Source organism: Myotis myotis, unplaced genomic scaffold, assembly GCF_014108235.1.
Source record: "Myotis myotis isolate mMyoMyo1 unplaced genomic scaffold, mMyoMyo1.p scaffold_m19_p_3, whole genome shotgun sequence".
Classification (NCBI taxonomy): Eukaryota; Metazoa; Chordata; class Mammalia; order Chiroptera; family Vespertilionidae; genus Myotis; species Myotis myotis.
In genome coordinates, this window is record NW_023416335.1 from 157,578,618 (window position 1) to 157,602,480 (window position 23,863).

The window sequence follows — 23,863 nt, forward strand, 5'->3', positions numbered from 1 at the left end:
CAGGGATTTCCTGAGCAATGCAATGTCACCTATTGGAAATGTGTAAGTGTGCCAAAGATCATACAAATTGGGCAAGAATCGATCATACTCACTAAACAAACAAATAAATACTAAACAAGATGAACAGGAGAGACCTGAGGACTCCATGCCAGAGTGCCTGGAGCTGGTGTGCTAACTTATACCCTGTGCTCTTAGATCCTCCTGACTGAACACTGGCCACATTCTCATTTCACCCTTGCCTACCGCCATTCCCGGGAAATCCATGTGGCTGTACCTGGCAATCCTCGTGGGCCTGTACTACCTTCTGCGCTGGCACCGGGAGCGACAGGTGGTGAGCCACCTGCAAGACAAGTATGTGTTCATCACGGGCTGTGACTCGGGCTTCGGGAACCTGCTGGCCAGGCAGCTGGACCTACGAGGCTTGAGGGTGCTGGCTGCATGTCTGACAGAAAAGGGGGCCGAGCAGCTGAGGGGCAAGACGTCAGACAGGCTGGAGACGGTGATCCTGGATGTCACCAGCACAGAGAGCATCGCTGCGGCCACCCAATGGGTGAAGGAGCACACGGGGGACAGAGGTATCACACAGGTTTCTCAAGTCTGTTTCTTCTCTCCTGTCAAGGGAAGACCCCTTGCTACCTGGGGAAGATTCCCAATGTGTTTACTAGGACTTGAAATCCCACTGGCGCTCTTCACCTCACCCAGCATACCAGCTGAGCCTCTTCTCAGTCCACTGCCCTAGCCTCTGACTTTGGAGCTCTGTAGCTTGGGGAGAGTTGGTGCTGATCAGAACTGGTCCCTGCAGAATTCTTGTCTATGGTTCTGAATTTCTAGATGCTGAGTGCCCCAGGGTGATGAGGACCCACTTTCTGGAGGTGGGTGGAGAAGGGGGCACTAGCTTGAAGCTTAAATGGGTGGCAGCGCTGGAGCTGGGCTCCTGTTCTCAGCACATTAACATGTTCTTGTTGGTGAGTCTTAATCATCCGGTCAGGGAGTTGATGTCACCCATTTTCAGGTGACAACACTGAGATTTTAGGAGGGTCAGAAAGGAAAGTCAGAAACCTAATGTTTGTGTCCTCTCTCTCTCTTTTACTACAATTGTGCCTGTCATCTTAAGGGAAAAGAAAGAAAGAGAATGATTTCATTTATCTAAGAAATGTAAAACGTGATCAATGTAGAGACTATGGAAAGCACAGGGATAGAGAAAACACACCCATAATCTCACAACCTAGAAATAATGCTGTTAACATTTTGACATATATTATATTTTGTCCATAGTTTGTATCCTCTTCTGTGCATTAATGGAAGATGAGCCATTATACAACATAATGAAATTTCTCCAAAAAAATTAATTTAAAAATTTTTTTAAATCAATTACAGTTGACATTATATTAGTTTCATGTGTACAACATAGTGGTTACACATTTATATGACTTATAAAGTGATCCCCCAACAAATCTAGTATTCACCTTGTACCACACATAATTATTACAATAATATTGACCTATTCTCTGTGCTGTACTTTACTCTCTGTGACTATTTCATAAGTCGCCTTTGTACTTTTTTTTCCTTTTAGTCTTTTTTGTTGAAAGTATTAGAGAGGTCCTCCTTTGTCCCCCATGAATCTCTTCCAGCCTACTCCTGCCCCCGCTTTACCCCAACCCCACTCCCCACCCCTCCTTCTCTGTGTCCAGGGGTTATGCATATGTGCATAGAAGTTCACTGGTTGATCTCTTCACACCCACCTTCCCCTGCCTTTGTACTTCACCTTTTTCACCCAATCACCCATGCCCCTCCCACCTGGCAATCATCAATTTGTTTTCTGTATCTATGAGTTTGTTTCTGTTTTGCTTGTTCATTTAAATTCCACAATAAATGAAATCACATGGTATTTGTTTTTCTCTATCTGACTTATTTCACTTAGCTTATATAATACTCTCTAGGTCCATCCATGCTGTCCAAACTGGTAAGATTTCCTTGATTGTAAGGCTGAGTAATATCTCATTATGTATGTACTACTTCTTTATCCAATTGTCTATTGATGGCCACGTAGGCTGCTTCCATAATTTATTATGTAGCTACTATAGCTAATGCTGCAATGAACATAGGGATGCAAATATCTTTTCCAATTAGTGTTTTGGATTTTTTTTTGGAGAAATACCCATTAGGGGGATTGCTGGGTTACATGGTAGTTCTATTTTTAATTTTTTGAGGAACCTCCATACTGTTTTTCATAGTGGCTACACCAATTTGCAGTCCAACAACAGTGCACAGTGTTTCCTTTTTCTTCACATCCTTGCCAACATTTGTTGTTTGTTGATTTTTAAAATATATTTTTATTGATTTCAGAGATGAAGGGAGAGGGAGAGAGAGAGAAACATCAATGATCAGAGAGAATCATTGATAAGCTGCGTCCTGCACGCCCCACACTGGGCATCAAGCCCACAACCTGGGCATGTGCCCTGACCGGGAATTGAACCATGACCTCCTGGTTTATAGGTCGATGATCAACCACTGAGCTCCCCTTCTTTCCTCCTGCTGGGCTGTTTGTTGATTTTTTGATGATAGCTGTTCTGACAGATGTGAGGTGATATTCCACTTTGGTTTTAATTTGTTTTTCGGATAATTAGAGATGTTGACCACCTTTTCATATGTCTACTGGCCAGCTTTATGTCCTCTTTGGAGAAATATCTATCAGGTCCTCTGTCCATTTTTAAATCGGATTGTTTGTCTTTTAGGTGTTATGATGAATTCCTTATAAATTTTGGATATTAAACCCTAACTGGATATGTCATTGGTGAATATCTTTGCCCATTCTGTAGGTTGTCTTTTCGTTTCATTTATAGTTTCCTTTGCTGTGCAAAAGCCTTTTAGTTTGATGTAGTCCCATTTGTTTATTTTTTTCTTTTGTTTCCCTTCCCTGAGAAGACATATCCAAAAATTATTTCGAAGACCTGCGTCAAAGAGTTTACTGTCTGTGTTTTTCTTGTAGGAGTCTTATGGTTTTGAGTCTAACATTTAAGTCTTTAGTTCATTTTTTCTTGTATTGGGTGCAAGAAAGTAGTCCTGTTTAATTTTTGAGCATGTGTTTGTTCAGATTTTCCAATGCAATTTATTGAAGAGACTGTCTTTATCCCATTGTATATTCTTGCCTCCTTTGTCATAGATTTTTTGACCAATAGTTGTGGGTTTATTTCATGGCTCTCTATTCTATTCCATTGATCTATGTGTCTGTTTTCATGTCAGTACCATGTTTTTTTAAAAAATTGAATTTATTGGGGTGACATTGGTTAATAAAATTATGTAAGTTTCAGATATACAATTCTACATACAGTACATCATCTGTATATTGCATTTGTATTTACCACTCCAAGTCAAGTCTTCCTCCATCACCAATTATGCCCTCTTTACTCTTCTATCTCCTGCCTTTCCCCTTCCTTCTGGCAATCACCATGTTGTTGTCTGTGTCCATGAGTCTTCTTCTTTTTTTTTTCTTTGCTTAATCCCTTCACCTTCTCACCCAGCTCCCAACACCCTCCTCTCTGACACCTACTATGTCCTTTGCTTAAAAAAATATTTTTTAAATTAAATCTTTATTGTTCAGATTCTTACAGTTGTTCCTCTTCCCCCCCCCGCCCCCGCCCATAGCTCCCCTCCACCCGGTTCCCAACCCACCTTCTGCCCTTACCCCTCCCCCGCACTGTCCTCATCCATAGGTGTACGATTTTTGTCCAGTCTCTTCCTGCACCCCCCACACCCCTGTCTCCCCCGAGAATAGTCAGTCCACTCCCTTTCTATGCCCCTGAATCTATTATATTCACCAGTTTATTTTGTTCATCAGATTATTTATTCACTTGATTTTTAGATTCACTTGTTGATAGATGTGTATTTGTTGTTCATCATTTGTATCTTTACCTTTTTCTTCTTCTTCCTCTTCTTAAAAGATACCTTTCAGCATTCCATATAATACTGGTTTGGTGGTGATGAACTCCTTTTTAGCTTTTTCTTACCTGTGAAGCTCTTTATCTGACCTTCAATTCTGAATGATAGCTTTGCTGGGTAAAGTAATCTTGGTTGTAGGTTCTTGGTATTCATCACTCTGAATATTTCTTGCCACTCCCTTCTGGCCTGCAAAGTTTCTGTTGAGAAATCAGCTGACAGTCGTATGGGTACTCCCTTGTAGGTAACTTACTGTTTTTCTCTTGCTGCTTTTAAGATTCTCTCTTTGTCTTTTGCTCTTAGCATTTTAATTATGATGTGTCTTGGTGTGGTCCTCTTTGGATTCCTTTTGTTTGGGGTTCTCTGCACTTCCTGGACTTGTGAGTCTATTTCTTTCACCAGATAGGGGAAGTTTCCTGTGATTATTTCTACAAATAGGTTTTCAATATCTTGCTCTCTCTCTTCTTCTGGCACCCCCATAATTTGGATGTTGGTACGTTTGAAGTTTTCCCAGTGGCTCCTTACACTATCTTCATATTTTTGGATTCTTTTTTTCTTTTTGATTTCCAGTCGGGTGTTTTTTGCTTCTTCATATTTCAAATCTTTGACTTGATTCTTACGATCTTCTAGTTTGCTGTTGGAACTCTGTATAATATTCTTTTTTTTTTTCATTGTTATTTTATTTTATTTTTTAATATATTTTTATTGATTTCAGAGAGGAAGGGAGAGGGAGAGAAAGATAGAAACATCAGTGATGAGAGAGAATCATTGATCAGCTTCCCCCCACATTCCTCCCACTGAGGACTGAGCCCTCAACCTAGGCATGTGCCCTGACTGGGAATCAAACCGTGCTCTCCTGGTTCATAGGTCGATGTTCTACCATGGAGCCATGCCGGCCAGGCCATTCAGGCCTTTTTTATGTCCCCAAGGAACATTTTTTAAAATTGTTTTATTGAGAGAACCAAGATGGCGTCATAGGTTAACGCTGGAGTTTGCTGCCTTGAACCACTACTTCAAAAGTGAGACTAAAAGACAGAACAGACATCATCCAGAACCACAGGAACGCTGGCTGAGTGGAAGTCCTACAACTAGGAGGAAAGAGAACCGCATACGGACACTCAGAGGAGGCGCAGTGCTGAAGTCAAATTCTGAGGTGCGGAGTGGGCGGAGCGGGCTGGCGGCGGAGGGCGCGGTTGGCGTTTTCAATCGGGAGGGAGTCGCAGACTCTGAGCTCCAGATACGGGCGAGTGTTTAGGGACCCAGACTCAAACGGGAGAAGTGGGACTGTCTGGCTTCGGTCAGAGCAAGTGCAGCTTTCTCTCCGAGGTTTGCAGTGGTCGCTGGGACTCAGAGAGGCAGAGCCCCTGGGGACAGGACTGAGAGCTGCCATAACTGCTCTCTCCGGCCCACCCTGTTGATCCTGTGAGACCCGCCCCGCCCAAGCCCTGCACAGACGCATTTGCCGGATCGCCTCAGGCAAAGGCTAGATTAGCACCTCCCTAGAGGACAGAAGTTCTCTCACTGCAGACACAGCTGATTCTCACAGCCGCTTGGCCTGGAGGTCAAACCCTCCCTGGTATAGCTACAACAATCAAGGCTTAACTACAAGACTGCGCACAAAGACCACTAGGGGGTGCACCAAGGAAGCATAACAAAATGCGGAGACAAAGAAACAGGACAAAATTGTTAATGGAAGATATAGAGTACAGAACCACACTTTTAAGGTCTCTCAAGAACTGTTTAGAAGCCGCCAATAAACTTAATGAGATCTACAAGAAAACTAATGAGACCCTCGATGTTATGATGGGGAACCAACTAGAAATTAAGCATACACCGACTGAAATAAAGAATACTATACAGACTCCCAACAGCAGACCAGATGAGTGCAAGAATCAAGTCAATGATTTGAAATGCGAGGAAGCAAAAAACACCCAACCGGAAAAGCAAAATGAAAAAAGAATCCAAAAATGCGAGGATAGTGTAAGGAGCCTCTGGGACAGCTTCAAGCGTACCAACATCAGAATTATAGGGGTGCCAGAAGATGAGAGAGAGCAAGATATTGAAAACCTATTTGAAGAAATAATGACAGAAAACTTCCCACACCTGGTGAAAGAAATGGACTTACAGGTCCAAGAAGCGCGGAGAACCCCAAACAAAAGGAATCCAAAGAGGACCACACCAAGACACATCATAATTAAAATGCCAAGAGCAAAAGACAAAGAGAGAATCTTAAAAGCAGCAAGAGAAAGAAACTCAGTTACCTACAAGGGAATACCCATACGACTGTCAGCTGATTTCTCAACAGAAACTTTGCAGGCCAGAAGGGAGTGGCAAGAAATATTCAGAGTGATGAATACCAAGAACCTACAACCAAGATTACTTTATCCAGCAAAGCTATCATTCAGAATTGAAGGTCAGATAAAGAGCTTCACAGATAAGGAAAAGCTAAAGGAGTTCATCACCACCAAACCCGGATTATATGAAATGCTGAAAGGTATCCTTTAAGAAGAGGAAGAGGAAGAAAAAGGTAAAGATACAAATTATGAACAACAAATATGCATCTATCAACAAGTGAATCTAAGAATCAAGTGAATAAATAATCTCATGAACAGAATGAACTGGTGATTATAATAGAATCAGGGACATAGAAAGGGAATGGACTGACTATTCTTGTGGGGGAAAGGGGTGTGGGAGATGCGGGAAGAGACTGGACAAAAATCATGCACCTATGGATGAGGACAGTGGGTGGGGAGTGAGGGCGGAGGGTGGGGCGGGAACTGGGAGGAGGGGAGTTATGGGGGAAAAAAAGATGAACAAATGTAAGAATCTGAACAATAAAGATTTAATTAAAAAAAAAGGAAAAAAATTGTTTTATTGCTTAAAGTATTACAAAGAGTATTACATATGTCTTCTTTTTCCCCACGCCCTTGACAATCCCCGGGCCACCCCTACCCTCCAGTGTCTTATGTCCATTGGTTATGCTTATATGCATGCATACAAGTCCTTCAGTTGATCTCTTACCCCCTCTTCTTGCCCCCCAACCCTCCCCGGCCTTCCTGCTGCAGTTTGACAGTCTGTTCGAGGCTGCTCTGCCTCTGTATCTATTTTTGTTCATAAGTTTATAATGGTCTTTATTATCCATTAATGAGTGAGATCATGTGGTATTTTTCCTTCATTGACTGGCTTATTTCATTTAGCATAATGCTCTCCAGTTCCATCCATGCTGTTGCAAATGGTAAGAGTTAAAAGAGGGAATGAAGGAAATGAAGGCAAAAAAGCACATGATCTCACTCATTCATTGATAATAAAGACCATTATAAACTTATGAACAAAAATAGATACAGAGGCAGAGCAGCCTCGAACAGACTGTCAAACTGCAGCGGGAAGGCCGGGGAGGGTTGGGGGGCATGAAGGGGGGGGGGGGGGTAAGAGATCAACTGAAGGACTTGTATGCATGCATATAAGCATAACCAATGGACATAAGACACTGGAGGGTAGGAGTGGCCAGGGGATTGTCAAGGGCGGGGGGAAAAAAGGAGACATATGTAATACCCTTTGTAATACTTTAAGCAATAAAAAAAAAAAAAAAGAGCACAGGGGGGAAAAAAAAGGAATTCCTTCTTTTTTACAGCAGCATAGTATTCTATTGTGTAGATGTACCATGGTTTTCTAATCCATTCATCTACTGATGGGCACTTAGGTTGTTTCCAGATCTTAGCTATGGTGAATTGTGCTTCTGCCGGGGTTCAACCCCAGCAGGTCCAGGGGTCCCCAAAGGTGTAGATGGAGTCGGCGAAGAAGGAATGACATGGAGACAGTGTTCAGTTGATCAGCAGCCTAGCCAGGATCTCCAGCCAGGATCTCCAGCCAAGTTCTGGTCTGGATCTCCAGAGAGGTTCTGCTTAGGATCTCCAGCCAGGTTCTGTGTCCATGTTCTCTTGCTAGGTTCTCCAGGTTCTCCAGCCAGGTTCTGTAGCCATGTTCTAGTCAGGTTCTCTTGCCAATTTCTGTAGTCAGGTTCAGTCCAGGATCTTTTGCCATGTTCTCTCCAGTGAAGTTCTTCTGTCTGTAGGTTCTGTGTAGGATCTGTCTTCTTAGTTCTGTGTTCTAAGCTCTGTATTCTAAGTTCTGAGTCTTGCTGTCTTGTTACATCTGTATTTATACCAGTTGATTCAATCCTATCAATCTCTATTAGCTATGAACATAGGGGTGCATATATCCTTTCTGATTGGTGTTTCTGGTTTCTTGGGATATATTCCTAGAAGTGGTATCACAGGGTCAAATGGGAGTTTCATTTTTAGTTTTTTGAGGAAACTCCATACTGTCTTCCATAGTGGCTGCACCAGTCTGCATTCCCACCAGCAGTGCACGAGTGTTCCTTTTTCTCCACATCCTCTCCAGCACTTGTCTTTTGTTGATTTGTTGATGATAGCCATTCTGACAGGTGTGAGATGGTACCTCATTGTTGTTTTGATTTGCATTTCTCAGATGATTAGTGACTTTGAGCATGTTTTCATATGTCTCTTGACTTTCTGAATGTCCTCTTTTGAAAAGTGTCTATTTAGGTCCTTTGCCCATTTTTTGATTGAATTGTTTATCTTCCTTTTGTTAAGTTGTATGAGTTCCCTATAAATGTTGGAGATTAAGCCCTTATCGGTGATAACATTGGCAAATATGTTTTCCCACGCAGTGGGTTTTCTTGTTGTTTTGTTGATGGTTTCTTTTGCTGTGCAGAAGCTTTTTATTTTGATGTAGTCCCATTTGTTTATTTTCTCTTTAGTTTCCAATGCCCTACGACAGGGGAGGGCAAACTTTTTGACTCGAGGGCCACAGTGGGTCTTAAACTGGACTGGAGGGCCGGAACAAAAGCATGGATGGAGTGTTTGTGTGAACTAATATAAATTCAAAGTAAACATCATGACATAAAAGGGTATGGTCTTTTTTTTTTAGTTTTATTCATTTCAAACGGGTCGGATCCGGCCCGTGGGCCATAGTTTGCCCACGGCTGCCCTAGGAGCTGTATTGGTGAAGAAATTGCTTCGGCATATGTTGAAATTTTGTTGCCTTTGGATTCTTCTAGTATTTTTATGGTTTCCCGTCGTACATTTAAGTCCTTTATTCATTTGGAGTTTATTTTTGTGGATGGTGTAAGTTGGTGGTCTAGTTTCATTTTTTTGCATGTATCTGTCCAATTTTCCCAACACCATTTATTGAAGAGACTATCTTGAGTCCATTGTATGTTCTTGCCTTCTTTGTCAAATATTAATTGAGCATATTGGTTCGGGTCGATTTCTGGGCTCTCTATTCTATTCCATTGATCTATATGGCTGTTCTTGTGCCAGTACCAGGCAGTTTTGAGAACAGTGGCTTTGTAATATAGCTTGATATCTGGTATTGAGATCCCACCTACTTTGTTCTTTCTCAGGATCACTGCAGCAATTCGGGGTCTCTTTTTATTCCAGATGAATTTTTGGAGAGTTTGTTCTAGGTCTGTGAAATATGCCGTTGGTATTTTAATGGGAAGTGCGTTGAATTTATAGATTGCTTTGGGTAGGATGGACATTTTAATGATGTTGATTCTACCAATCCAAGAACATGGTATGTTCTTCCATCTGTTTATGCCTTCCTCTACCTCTTTTTTCAACGTCCTGTAGTTTTCTGAGTAGAGGTCTTTTACCTCTTTAGTTAAGTTTATTCCTAGGTATCTTAATTTTTTTGGTGCGATGGTAAATGGGATTGTTTTTTTAGTCCCTCTTTCTGTAAGTTCACTATTGGTGTATAGAAATGCCATACAGTTTTTGGCGTTAATTTTATATCCTGCTACATTGCCAAATTCATTTATTAAGTCTAATAGTTTTTTGATGGAGTCTTTAGGGGTTTTTTATGTATAATATCATGTCATCTGCAAGTAAGGACAGTTTTACTTCTTTTTTTTCAAATTTGGATGCCTTTTATTTCTTCTTTTTGTCTAATTGCAATGGCTAATACTTCCAGTACTATGTTGAACAGGAGTACTGTGAAGGGGCATCCCTGTCTTGTTCCTGTTCTTAGGGGAAATGGTTTTAGTTTTTGTCCATTGAGTATGATGTTGGCTGTGGGTTTGTCATATATGGCTCTTATTATGTTGAGGTATGATCCTTCTATTCCCACCTTGCTGAGAGTTTTTATCAAAAATGGGTGTTGGATTTTGTCAAATGCTTTTTCTGCATCAATTGATATGACTATGTGGTTTTTTTCTTTCAATTTGTTTATGTTGTGTATAACGTGTATTGATTTGCGGATATTGTACCATCCTTGCATCCCTAGGATAAATCCTACGTGGTCCTGGTGTATGATTTTTCTGACGTACTGCTGGATCCGATATGCTAAGATTGTATAATATTCTTTATTTCAGTCAGTGTATGCTTAATTTCTAGTTGGTCCTTTTTCATAACCTCGAGGGTCTCATTAGATTTCTTGAGGGTCTCACTCAATTTATCGGTGGTTTCTAGAAAATTCTTGAAAAACCTTATAAGTGTGGTTTTGAACTTTATATCCAGTAGTTTGCTTTCCTCCATTTCTGTCATTTGTGACCTGTTTCTTTGTCTTCGCTTTTTGGCTGCTTCCCTGTGTTGATAGAGTCGCTTTCTGTGCTAGGTGTCCTATAGGGCCCAGTGGCTCAGCCTCCCCAATTACCGGAGGTGGACACTCTTGGTGCACCCCTTTGTGGGCTTTGTGCAGAGTCTTGTTGTAGTTAAGTCTTGATTGTTGTAGGATCGCTGGGAGGAATTGAACTCCAGGCCAATTGGCTGTGAGAATCAGCTGTGTCTGCAGTTGGAGAACTTCTGTGCTGGAGTCACCCTCTTGGGAAAGACTTGCTTCAGTGGGGCTTTGGTGCTCACTGAGTCTGCCCCCTGAGTGTGTCCCTTATGGATCTGAGATGGTCCCACTCTGACCACTGGGTACGTTGGCTCTTGGATCTCTAAGGAGGTGCTAATTTAGCCTCTGCCAGAGACTACCCAGCAGGAGCCCAGCTGTGAAGCAATACAAGCTGCTGTGGGGCCTTGGGCCTTCTTTTGGAAGTTCTGGGTCTCTCTGACCCAGCTGCAGTTTGTTAGGTAATTTTCAGATTGCAAAGGGCCAGGCCTTTCATATGCAAAAGCCTCTGTGCACAGCTTGGGTGGGGCGGGGTCTCTGGGGATCAACAGGGTGGAGCAAGCAGCTATGGCTGATCCTCAGTCATACCCTAAGGGCCCCACGTCTCAGTGCCCCGGTAATCGCTGCAAGCACCTCTGAGAGAAAGCCGCCCTCGAGTTTTGACAGATGCCAGACAGTGCAGTTTCTCCCCGTATGAGTCTGGGTCCCCAGAGACTCACCTGGAACTGGAGTTCAGAGCTACCAGGAGCTTGAGACTCCCTCCCGATTGAAAAAGACAACCGTGTCCTCAGCTGCTAGCCCTTCCCACCTGTGCCTCGTCCTCAGCTGCCAGCCCTTTCCACATGCGCCTCCATACCTCTGCACTTTACTTCCACACCGCAGCCCCTCTGAGTATCAGTGTGCTTTTCTCTTTCCTTCTAGTTGTAGAATTTCCACTCAGCCAGCCTTCCTGTGGTCTGGATGATGTTCGTTTTGTCTTTTAGTTCTATTTTTGAAGTTGTTGTGAGAGGCAGCAATTTCCGGTGTTAACCTATGCCGCCATCTTGGTTCTCTCTTCTATGTTCTTTTGATAATTATAATCCTGTAGTATTGTTTGTTAATGGATAGCAGGATACCTCCCAAATTGTTCTTTCTCACGATTGCTTTGGCTAGTCAGGGTCTTTTGTGGTTCCATACACGTTTTAGTACTATTTTTGGTTCTGTGAAAATGCCAATGGTATTTTGATAAGGATTGCATTATATCTATAGATTGATTTCAATAGTATGGACATTTTAACAAGGGTAATTATTACTACATATTAGCATGGTATATGCTTCTATATATTTGTATTTTCTTCAATTTCTTTCTTCAATAGCTTATAATTTTCTGAGTACAGGTCTTTTACTTCTCTGATTAAATTGATTCCTAGGATTTGGTGTGCTTTTTAAAAATGAAATTTTGAATGAGATTGTTTTCTTAATTTCCCTTTCTGATGGTTCATTATTGTTATATAAAAATGCAACGAACCCCTGGCCTTGTGACTCAGTTGATTGGAGCATCATCCCATGCCCAAGAAGGTTTCAGGTTCAATCCCTAGTCTGGGCAGGTATGGAAGGCAACCAATCAATGTTCTCTCTCACATCTCCATCTCTCTCTGTCTCTCTCTCTCTCTCTCTCTCTCTCTCTTTTCCCCCCTTCCTTTCTTTAAAATCAATAAGCAGCCCTGGCTGGTTTTGCTCAGTGGATAGAGCATTGGCCTGCAGACTGAAGGGTCCCAGGTTCGATATTAGTCAAGGGCACATGCCTGGGTTGTGGGCTCGATCCCCAGTAGGAGGCGTGCAGGAGGCAGCCCATCGATGATTCTCACTCATCATTGATGTTTCTATCTCTCTCTCTTCCTCTCCCTTCTTCTCTGAAATCAATAAAAATATATTCAAAATAAAATAAAATCAATAAGCATATTCTCAGGTGAGGATTTAAAAAACATGCAACCAATTTCTGAATATTAGTTTTTTATCATGCTACTTTTACTGAGTTCATTTATCAGTTCTAATAGTTTCTTTGTGGACTCTTTAAAGTTCTCTCTATATAGTATCGTGTCATATGCACCCTTTCCTATTGGATGCCTTTGATTTCTCTTCTTGTCTGATTGCTGTGGCTAGGACTTCCACAACTGTGTTGAATAGAAGTGGTGAAAGTGGACACCCTTGTTTTGTTCCTGATCTTAACACATTGAAGGCCAGTAGTTTTATTGCTAGCTTTACCCAGTGGCCAGATAAGTTTCTATTGAACAAGTACAAAAAACGTTTTACATAAATGTTGAAGGCACACTTGAAAATTAAATACCCATTGCATTTTGAAGTTATTTACATGTTTTTACAAGCAAATATCTTTTTAAAGTATGATACTTTGTAAAACACTGTGTAATATGAAGTGGAACTAAACAAAGCTGGCAAATGTAACGCGTTTCTCTTCTCTTACTGCAATTTTGCATACTCTGCAAACTTTAGTGGGATATTTCTTTTTATCTGAAGATGCAATTTGCACGGGGATGTGCTGCTTCATGTTGCCTGATAATCTTTGCGGATGATCTTTCTGAAGAGCTCTCATACTTCTAACATTTGATGGATTAGGATTGCTAAATTCTGGATCTGCTGCCTCATCTACTTTGGATGAGATCCACTCTGTTGCTACAGTTAAAAGAAAGTCTCTGTATCTTACTTGCCTTTCTGGATTGAGCACTTGATAAATCCTGAATGAACTGAATAGTCCACAATTAATCAGATAAAGCACTACTTTCTTCGTCCATTTTCTTGTTTTTCTAAGGATACTATATGTTGAAAGATATTAGTCAGCAAGATCAACGCCTTGCATATAGTTATCATACTGCACAACGGAAACTGGCTTCTTTATTTCCACTCCAGTATGCCGATTTGTCTTTTCTGTTTTACAAGAGGAAGCATCATGGATAGTTGAAATAATTTGAACTTCTCTTTTATCCTTCCAAATCAATAATAATAAAACGTCACCTTTTCTTCAAAAGACTATTTCAACTCTTTTAAGCGTAGATGCTTCATCTTTCAAACATTTTGGCAACCTCTATTTGTTTGAATTGTTCCACAAACTCTTGTTTTATGTAGTAATAAAGTTTCTGCAATTGAAACGCTATTGTAATAGTTATCTTGGTATATGTAATGCCCCAATTCCAGATACGGCTGAAGTAGTGACAGAATAGAGTCATTCAATTTTTTTCCTTCACCTGTGTAAATTTCCATATTGCAAATATACCCAGTGTTGCTCTCACATATCATTCTTACAGGTAAACCATGTTTAATAATTTTAGCTGGGTTGTAAGTTCGAAATAGAACACGTCCCCTCCAGGGAATCATGCCTTCATCTAATGATCATTCTCGCATAGATTTATATATTGTTTGAAATTTACTAGTAAAGTGGTCGAGTACTGGATGAATTTTAAATAGCCTGGATGAAGATTTAGTCATGTTTGCATTGTCATTGAAATGCCAATAAGTCCCGATTTGTTCAAAATGATTTTGACTCGTCTGAGGAAATGTTGGAACAGCTAGAACTGGATTTGTAGGCCAATATTCTTTCCAAGTATCCTTTCGAGTACGCCCCAATAGCACTACAAATCCTAAAAAATTTTTCATACCTGTTGGAGTAACAGGAGACCACTTTATTGCTTTCAGAATTTTGTGCTTTCCTAAATTTTGGTTATAATATATGTTCGATCTATGACAAAATAGTTCAAACAGATTGTCGTCAAAAATCAAGTTGGTGACTTCAATGATGTTCTTAGAATCAGACGGTATAACTGTAACCCCAGAATTACCTTCAAATTTTTCCAAATTGGGTTGAAAGTTCTCTGTTGACCAATCATTATCTCGGCAATCAAGATGCAATTTACACTCAAAATCATGTGTGGAATTGTTCAAATTTTCAGGTTCAGAATCACTTGAAATTACTATTTTTTGCCTTTTGAAGGAATAACCATATCACTGCCACTGTCAAAGCTTTCATCACTTTCACTTGGAATATCTGATAAATTGTCAGCAAATATACCCAGAACTTCATCATGTTCTTTCTCACTATCCATGGTTGCTGAATATCAAACTGATATAAAAAACAGTTATTTTTATTACTAATGACAAAAGACTAATTACTTTTAATTCCTTTTGTAATTTTTAACTTCAGCGAATGCATTTTGCATTACTGTCTTTCTCTAAATGACAATGAAAAGCTGAGAATTCTCGTGATTGGCCACAAGCCTGAGAACAGAAAAAAACACACGAGAATTCTTGTGATCCGTCCGCAATGTATTAATGAAAACAAAAGTTTTAATAATTGAGAATATGCTATCTTCCTGAGTAACAGTTACTAAAGCAGTGTCTTATGATATGATATGTAATTGTTTCCTATATTTTATTCAACATAAATGATGTCTTGGGAAACTTTTTTTTTTTTTTACCCAAATCTCTATAACTATGTGCATGGATTTGGTTCTTTGAAGGGAAATACATGGTAGAAAAATATGACCCCTACAAGGGCAGAGTATGGCTGAGCAGACCAGGGACTCAACTCTCTGGGTCAGTATTTACAGATTCCCATCATCAGCTCTTGCCCTGTGTCCTACTAATCCCTGCTCCTGCTGCCCTGAGCTGAGGTTGGTGGTTGGTAAATTTTTATATCCTCAGGACCATCCTTGCTCTTGCAGAGAGAGTTCCATGAAGCTGGGTAAGTGATCAGCCAGGGGCGTGCGGTGGGGGTGGAGGAGAGTGGCCTCTTGTGCAAGTGAGAGAAGAGGGTAGCATTGTCTGGGGCTGATGGTGAAGTCTGTGCCTGATTGGGGGAGAGGCAGCCTTGGGTCCCCCTCAAAGCCTGCCCTTGGAATTCTCAGAGATTCCTGGGGGACCATTGCTCCATATTAACGCAGTGTGTGTCAAGGCCAGTGCCTGAGGTCAATCCCAGGCCTAGTCTCCACTTTACCCACCTGAGATTTCAGGTCTGTTTTACCCAACCGAAGTGTTCTTAGATGTTCACTGTCTTTTATCTTTTTGTCATTTATACAAAGTGGTTTTGCTCCTCTCTTCCTCCTCATTCTTCATTCTCTCTCTGTCTGTGTCTCTCTCTTTCCCTCACTGAGACAGCATTGATGTGTGAAAAATCAAACATGCTCTCTGTGACCCACACTGTAGACTCACTAAATTTCCTCAACGTCCATCCTGCCTCATCCAATGTCCTCTGCCAGGCAGGGGGCTGGGCACTAAGAGTGAAACAGGAGGAAGGACAACTCCCTGTCACCACAGCTTACAGGGTCTGCACTGCCCCAAACCCTGCAGACAGCACGTAGTTATCTGTTACCTGTTCTGCCTGCTCCCCATGTCGCCTCCTCATACTGTCCTCACTCAGTTGGAAGGTGAATTGGAACCACAGCTGTGTCCTCACTGCAGGGTCTCAGCACAGTCTTGCTCTCTCCCCTCTGTGTGCCCAGGACTCTGGGGCCTGATGAATAATGCTGGCATCTCTGTGCCCGCGGGACTCAATGAGTGGCTGACCAAACCCGACTTCGTAAAGATGCTCAATGTGAACCTGTTGGGGATGATCGAGGTGACCCTGAGTCTGCTGCCCCTGGTGAGGAAGGCAAAGGGCCGAGTGGTCAATGTCTCCAGCGTCATGGGTCGCGTATCCTTGTTCGGTGGGGGCTACTGCATCTCTAAGCACGGCATCGAGGCCTTCTCCGACTCCCTCAGGTACTGGACTGGGACAGAGCCTCCCTTGGCTCTTCTGCTTCTGTGCTTCTGGGGAAGCCTTTTCCAGGGGGTTGATTTCACACAGCCTCAGAGGCAGTTCCTTCCAGATCCTTCTCACTTGCTTTGTGCCAGGCATTCATTGGGAAGCACTCTTTTATCTTCTGAAGGTCTGGATGGGCCTCAGTGCAATGGAGTTGATTCAACCTGTCCCTGCCCACAGTCAGGAAGCATCTGAGGCAGAACTGGCACTAATATAATTCCACTGCACAGCCCATCTGTGTACATAACTGCTATGGTAATTGGTTTTGGGGGGCCCTGTGGTCAGGGAAGCCCCAGGGAAGCACTTTATTCAGGGGAGCATCTTCATCACATCAGCGGTAGAGACTCCACTGGCTACAGGACTGAGTATGGCTGTGATGGGGGGGGAGCTGAGACCACAGGCAGAGAGAGCTCCTTAGAGGACAGATGGCCTGGAGGTTGAACTGGATGGGAGACAAGAAGGAGGGGTGTGACGAGCATGGGAAAGATAAAATAGGCACAGCCCAGATTTTTATTGCATGTGACAGAAATACCAGGGGATAGAATTTAAGTGGTGCCTTTCAGCAGAATTGGTAGGATTTAGAGTTATAAGCAAATGTATGTAAATACTTGTAAAAATACTCAAACTCTGTAGGGAGGCAATATTATCATCCTAAATTGTCTCCTCCTGTCTGCTGCACTTCACAACTCCCCAGACTTTTGAGCTTAATCAACTGCAATCTTATATTGGTGTTTTATTGGGGTGGGTTTCTTTCCAGGTGTTGTTTTCTTTTATAAGACCTCTGAAGTCTTTGCCTCTCTGTCGGTTTGCCTTGCAGGAGGGAGCTCTCCCACTTTGGGGTGAAAGTGGCTATCATTGAGCCCGGTTTCTTCAAGACTTTTGTGACCAGTCCTGCAATGCTTTCTAGGAGCTACCAAGAGACATGGGATAAGGCCGGCCCAGAGGTCAAGGAGGCCTATGGAGAGAGGTTTCTGGCACACAGTGAGTGGGCCCTGTGTTTCATGGGGATAGAAGCAAACCATTTTTCTGAAGTCTAGATTCATGGTTAGTACAACCTTAGTCTTAGGTCCAACCTCTGTGCTCTGACTCACTCACAATCGAGGGACCTATAATTCTATCTCGCTGGTCCCATGTTGTCAACTGGTAACCTAAGGAAAGGATCCAGGCTTGTTAGACGTGGCACCACGGTCTCATGTGAGCTTCTCATTTTGTTGAGGATGAAACTAAAGCCAGAGAGAAAAGACACCCATGAACTCCTGGTCAGCAAGTATTAGAGCATCTGGCTTTCAGGTACTTAGATTCCTAGTGTCTGTGGAGACCTGCAATTATGTGTTCCACATATTCCTAGGAGTAAAGCCAGAGATGGATTAGAGTGAAACAGTTGTGCCTGGGGGACGAGGGGGGCACCCTCTAAAGAATTTGGGTGGATTCAATGTAGGAGACCAGGAATTCTAGAAACTCATTCTATAAGGTGATCTAAAGGTGGGAAAGTTGGAGATGGGAATACATCTGGATTGTTTCTCATTTTGGACAGCCCTGAAAGCACTTGGATCGAGGAATAAACTTGGCACACATGATCTGTCCTTGGTGACGAACTGCATGGAACATGCTCTGACCGCCTGCCATCCCCGCACCAGATACTCAGCTGGCTGGGATGCCAAGCTCATCTACCTTCCCATGAGCTACATGCCCACCTTCCTGGTGGATGCCATGTTCAACTGGAGCAAGCCAAGACCTGCTAAGGCCATGTGACCCAAGATCGTGGGGCATAGTAGGGGGGAATTGGGTACTGTGTGAGGGAGGAGATGCATCTGTAGAGAGAAGTATGGTGCATTGTTGTTCACATTCTCAAATACTATTATTAAAGTAAAATTAAATCATTGATTCAAAGTATACACATTTCTTTAAAGCCAGGGAAGATTTCTGAGCAGGACATGGTCTAATGTTGCAGAACCTTGTTCTTTCCAATATTCCTAAGGCCAAACTCTGCCAGCCCCTTCACCATCCACAACTCACCCTGTGTTATCGTCACAATTAGCTAGTTCTTAATATAAGGAAGGAAGCTAACGGGAATCAAATAATAAGCTTAATAAACTAAGGAGTTGGATCAAACACTAAGCAGAATAAACTGGGAAGCTGAAGCACACACCAGGACAGCATTCCAATGAGTTTGCAGGGAAGCTATAGCATATACAGACTCATCACACACTCCAGGGGCTGCCACGGAGGAGACTTACTCCTCAGAGCTGACAGGAAAATCACCCGAGGTGCTGCCCTGCTGCCCAGACTGGATTCCCAGGAAGGAGGAGGGGAAATTCCTCTGCTGGGCACGTGAGCAGTAGAAACCAGGTGATGTAACAGAACTTTTGGACATGCGCAATCAAAGCTGTTAGCACAGGAAGGAGGTGATTCCTTTTGGACATGCTCAGTGAGAGCCAGGGTGATGCCAGAGGGGCAGAGCCTAGCCTGGGAAAAACTGGGAAGGTGATCAGATTGGATAGAGAGCTTGGAACCCCAGTAGGTCCAGGAAAGGGATTGGTTGGGAGGAGCGCCCCTCCCTACCACCCCTCCACCCCCCAACACACACTCAAGCCTGGAAGAATCAGAAAGCTGGTTGGATGGACTAAATGACACCTTGTTCTTTACTGTGAACCAAGAAAATATGGAGAATTAACAGCCCTGTGACTGCTGCTTCTAGACCCTTCCCGTCCTCTATGTCCCTGAGGGTGTAGTAATGCTCTTCACCCCAAATAAAATCCTGCCATCACATTTATTTATTTACCAGAGGCCGGATGCATGAAATTTGTGCAAGGGGCTAGGCCCTTGTAGCCCCAGCTTGGTCCGGAAGCTTGTCCGGTCTAATTAGCAGATTACACTTTTATTATTATAGACTTTTGCCATCACATTTACACTTCTCCACATATGTGCCTTTTGAAATTCTTTTCTCTCAACAGCACAAAAGAACCCGTTTTCACCAGTAACACCTGCCCCTGCCAATGAGATCTACGGGTCTGTATTACAATCCTCTGTCTCCCCTCCGTCTCCGCCAGAGAAGTTTCCTGCAAGCTGAGTGGGCTTGGGACTTAGAGAATGGGGCAAGGGTGGCCTTTGGAGGGTGAGAGGAGACAGTGACACTTCCTGGAGCCAAGGGTGCAGTGTACACTAGGTGTGGCAGGAGGCCTCCTCACCTTTTCCCAAAGCCTGCCCTGAGCATTCACTCCAGGGTGAACTTTGGAATTTCCCAGCATAGCAGGGGAACTTCACTTGCTGAGCAGATATTGCCTTGGGATTGATGCAGGTTGTCTCAAAGCTAGGCTCTTGGTATTCAATGCCGGCTTATCTCTATTTAACCCCACCTGGGATCTCAGTGTATCTTTCCCAACCAGGGTGTGGAAAGTAATTATTCACGGTTTTTCTTTTTCTCCTCTTTCCCTCCCCTGCCCGCCCCTCCCGCCCCCCACCCCCCGTTTCCTTTCTCTTCTCTAGTTTTCCCTTCATTACTGTCTCTTACCCATTTCTCTCTACCTGTCTCTATGTCTCTCCTATAAGATAGTGTTGAATACTACTCTATCTCAAACTCCGTCCATGCATTTAACAAAGATGGGCTTATTGCCTATTGTGTGCCAGACAGAGGAGCAGTAAAGTGAGAAGGACCATCCCCGCCATTTAGTAGCTAAACACGTTTGCAAACTGTGACTCCCTGTAACCACCACGTTCCTGTTTCCTCTCCCACACTCTTTGTCCTTATACCAGGCATCACACTGTTGTTGACTTAATAAAATAAACGTAATTGGAATGTAAATTGGAACCACACATGTGTTCTCACTACAGGGTCACAGCACAGTATTGCTCTCTTACTCCCACTGTGCCCAGGACTCTGGGGCCTGGTGAATAATTGGCATGTCTGTGCCCATGGCACCCAAGGAATGGCTGACCAAACAAGACTTCATAACAATGCTCAGTGTGAACCTATTGGGGGTGATTGAGGTGACCCTAATCTGCTACCCCTGGTGACATAGGCAAGGGGCAGGGTGGTCAACGTCTCCAGCATCTTGGGTGTGTGTCCATGTATGGTGGGGTTACTGCATCTCCAAGCACAGTGTTGAGGTCTTCTCTGACTCCTTTAAGTTTTGGGCTGGGACAGGGGCCCTCCCTCAGTCCTCCTGCTTCTGTGCTTCTGGGGAGGACTTTTCCAGGGAGTTCATTTCACATAGCCTCAGAGGCTGTTCCTTCCTGATTCCTCTCTCTTGCTTTGTGACAGACATTCATTAGGAAGCACTTTTTTATCTTTGGGGGATCAGGATGGGCCTCAGCTCTATAAAATTTGATTTAACCTAACCCTGTCTTGGAGGAGGGCCCACAGATGGAAAGTGACTAAGGCAGAATTGGAACCTGAATAACTTGGCTGCAGAGCCCATGTCCTTAACCCCTAGGATAGTCAGTTCAGGGAGTCTTTGAGCTGGGGGTAGAGCATTTGACTCAACTCTACAGATACTTCTGGGCACATCTGTGAGTGCACAATTAATGTCTGAGGATAACAAGGCTTGTCCCCTGGCCTAAAATCTCTGACAGCTGAGAAAGGGACAAGAGATACAGAAATGGTATGGCCATCACATGTGATGGTTGTGCCCATGTGAGCCATGGTGGCCTGGTAGCCAGTGGAATGGGGGGAGGACCTAGAGAGGGGTCTGAGCTGAGGAGTGAAGAACTGAACTTGGCAACCTGGCAAAGTAGGGTGAAAGGCGTCCTGGATGTGGGAAGTAAGGGTGAGTAATGATTGACTGCCTGTGCTGTGAGGTCCTCCAGGAATAAACAACTAGGCCTGGCCTGGCAGGAAGGATGCTGGGAAGGTGGGCTCATGAGGGCATGGCCCTGGACAGGCTATGAACTTTCATGCTGTTGGCGGCAGCACAACCCCATGAAAAAGATTAAATCAGGGGAGCTACTTTGTCAGATCAGCCTCTAGAGAACCCACTGGCTGGAGGGTAGAGGATGGCTCTGAATGTGGGGGAGGTGAGACCACAGGCAGAGAGAGATGCTCCTTAGAGGACAGATTGCCAGGGAGTTGACTAGAGCAGGAGAGGGCAGGGAGATGACTGAGGAGTATGGAGGAGATCGATAGAATTTAAGGGGAAAGAGGAGGAGATAGCGTTCAAGCGGTGCTTTGCAACAGAATAGGTAGGATTTAGAGCTAATAAGTTTGTGTATGTAAAATATATGGGTCAATATTTCAACTCTACGCAGAGCCTATTTCATCTTCATAATTTTTCTCCCCTTGGCTGCTGCACTTCAGAACACCTCCAGCTTTCAAGCTTACTTACCCCAGTCTGCTTTGGGATTGTATTATTTGTTGTGTCTCCCAAGACCTTTGAAGTCCTTGCCCCTCTACCAGCGTGCCTGATAGAGGGAAGCTCTCCCACTTTGGGGTGAAGGTAGCTATCATGAAGCCCCATTACTTTGAGACCAATGAGCAACCCTGAAATGTTTTCTTAGGGCATGGGATTGGGCCAGCCCAAAGGTCAAGGAGATTATGGAGAGAAACACCTGGCATCTAGTGAGCTGTGGACCATGGCAAGAGGAGCAAACCATTTTCTGGAACCTGATTTTATCATTAAAGCCTCCTACAGTCTCAGGTTCATCCTCCTGGCTGACTCTCCCACCCAGTGGGAACATTTAACTTTATACCCATGATTCAGCGTGGTCAACTAGTAACTTAAAGGGAGGGTTTAGGTATGTTAGAGCTGGGGACCACGTGTCATGTGAAGCCTCATTATGTTGAGGAGCAATCTGAAGCCAGAGAGGGAGTTCTTTGAAACTTTCTTCCCATTGGTGAGAACTGCATGAAGTGCCCCTGATACTCACCTGGCTGGGAGGCCAAGCTCACCTACATCTCCATGAATTACGTGTTTAACTTCCGGTGGGTGCTATGGTCTACTGGAGCTCCCCAAATCCTGCTAATGCCCTGTGAATCCAAAACTGGGGTACATGAAGGATCTAGTTGGGGTGCTATGTGAGGGTTGATGCTTTATGGGGAGGAAAGTAGGGTGGAGGGAGGGAGTGCTCCAGTTTCTAGGATTATGTAGCTTACACTCCACCTGACCTCTGCCCCGGCTTCTCCTAGGACTCTGAGGATATTAGGAGGCAAGAACCATGTTTTGAGGCCGAGGAACAGGAATCCAAAAGCACACAATCCTTGCCCTGTTCCTTCAGCAGCTTCTCAAGGTTCTGAGCCTCATGGCCCTGAATTTACACTTTTCGGAAGGAATGAACACTGGAAGGGGCTCAGCCCCATCTTCTCTGCCTCTGTTTATCTCCTCAGAGTGTGCCTTGGCCATGGCCATTCTCCCCCTCCCACAGAATGGAAATGGCCCGGAGAAGGTGAAGGCCCCTTGCCACTGAAGATACCTGTGGACAGAGGTAGAGGTGTGGAGGGCAACCACCAGGCTGACCCACCAGCCACAGGTACCAGCTTAGCAGGGAGTCCTATTACCTGAGAGTGGGTGGCATTCCCAACTCTAGGAAAAGAGCCTTCTGAGTGGTCCTGCAGCACTCCAAGCCTCCATCCATGACCTGAATTTTGTGATGTTAGGAGTTTGAGCCCAGGCGAGCACTGTCTTAGCCAGCAGTCAACAGAGAGACCCATGAAGTGGTGAGCCAGGCCCGGGCCTATGTTGGGGCAGTCTCAAGTCATCCTTTTCAAGATTCGAGGCAACCCCTGGGTCTCACCTGTCTTCTCTAGAACTGGGTTACTCCTGAGCCTGCTCAGCCCTCCAGTGACATTATCTGACATCTCCCAACCAAGACTTCCCTGTTCACTCACCCAGGAAGCAGAGTTGGGAAATGCCTCCTAGATCCAGTGTAGGAGGTGTTATGCCTTGGAGTGGTTATGAAGGAGGTGAGGTTTGCTTCTGTCACTTCCCATACAGGCTTTGGGTTTGTGCCCCAAACGTGGGTCCATGAGCTGACCCCACCACCACCCGTGGTATAGAGTAGCCACGCTCACTGGCCGTTTCCATCTGATTCTGGAGCTGACCAACCTTGGTAGATCATGGAGCACAGAGATGCATCCTTGACCCTTCACTCTAGGGATCTTTGTGTCAGACCTTCTAGACAGGGAAGGTATGGGTAGTTGGCCCTGTGTCCCTGGGAATGAGCTGGTGACCCTAGAGGTTTAGCCAAAGAACGACTGTAGACTCTAGCATCATTCTGTCCCTGCATATTGTGAAGTCCTGGGTGTGACCCCTCACTACTCACACCTCTGACTCATATCCTTACTTCCTTATCTTTACCAACTTCCTTCCGACCTTTCTGTGAATTCTTTGCCCTATTGCTTAGAATCTTTCCCTCCCTTCCAAGTCCTGATCCTAAGAATTTTCTAAGCATCTGGCCACAGTCCTCTGCTTTTCCCAGATGTCATTTCCTCTTAGAGCAACGGTTCTCAACCTGGGGGTCGAACGACCCTTTCACATGGGTCGCCTAAGACCATCGGAAAACACATATATA

General features: G+C 43.9%; 1 protein-coding gene across 2 annotated transcripts; it reads left to right on the forward strand.

The window, feature by feature from the left end:
• The first annotated feature begins 144 nt into the window (after positions 1–144).
• On the forward strand, positions 145–18,244 carry LOC118651286 (retinol dehydrogenase 16-like). Of its 2 annotated transcripts, XM_036300278.1 has the most exons (4): positions 145–575; positions 16,062–16,320; positions 17,178–17,341; positions 17,895–18,244. In XM_036300278.1, exons 1-4 carry the CDS (start codon positions 263–265, stop codon positions 18,110–18,112), a joined length of 954 nt encoding a protein of 317 aa, XP_036156171.1. In that variant the 5' UTR covers positions 145–262; the 3' UTR covers positions 18,113–18,244. The 2 variants fall into 2 exon arrangements, with proteins under 2 accessions (XP_036156171.1, XP_036156172.1); XM_036300279.1 differs by lacking the exon at positions 16,062–16,320 and having other exon boundaries at positions 382–575.
• The last annotated feature ends 5,619 nt before the right edge of the window (positions 18,245–23,863 follow it).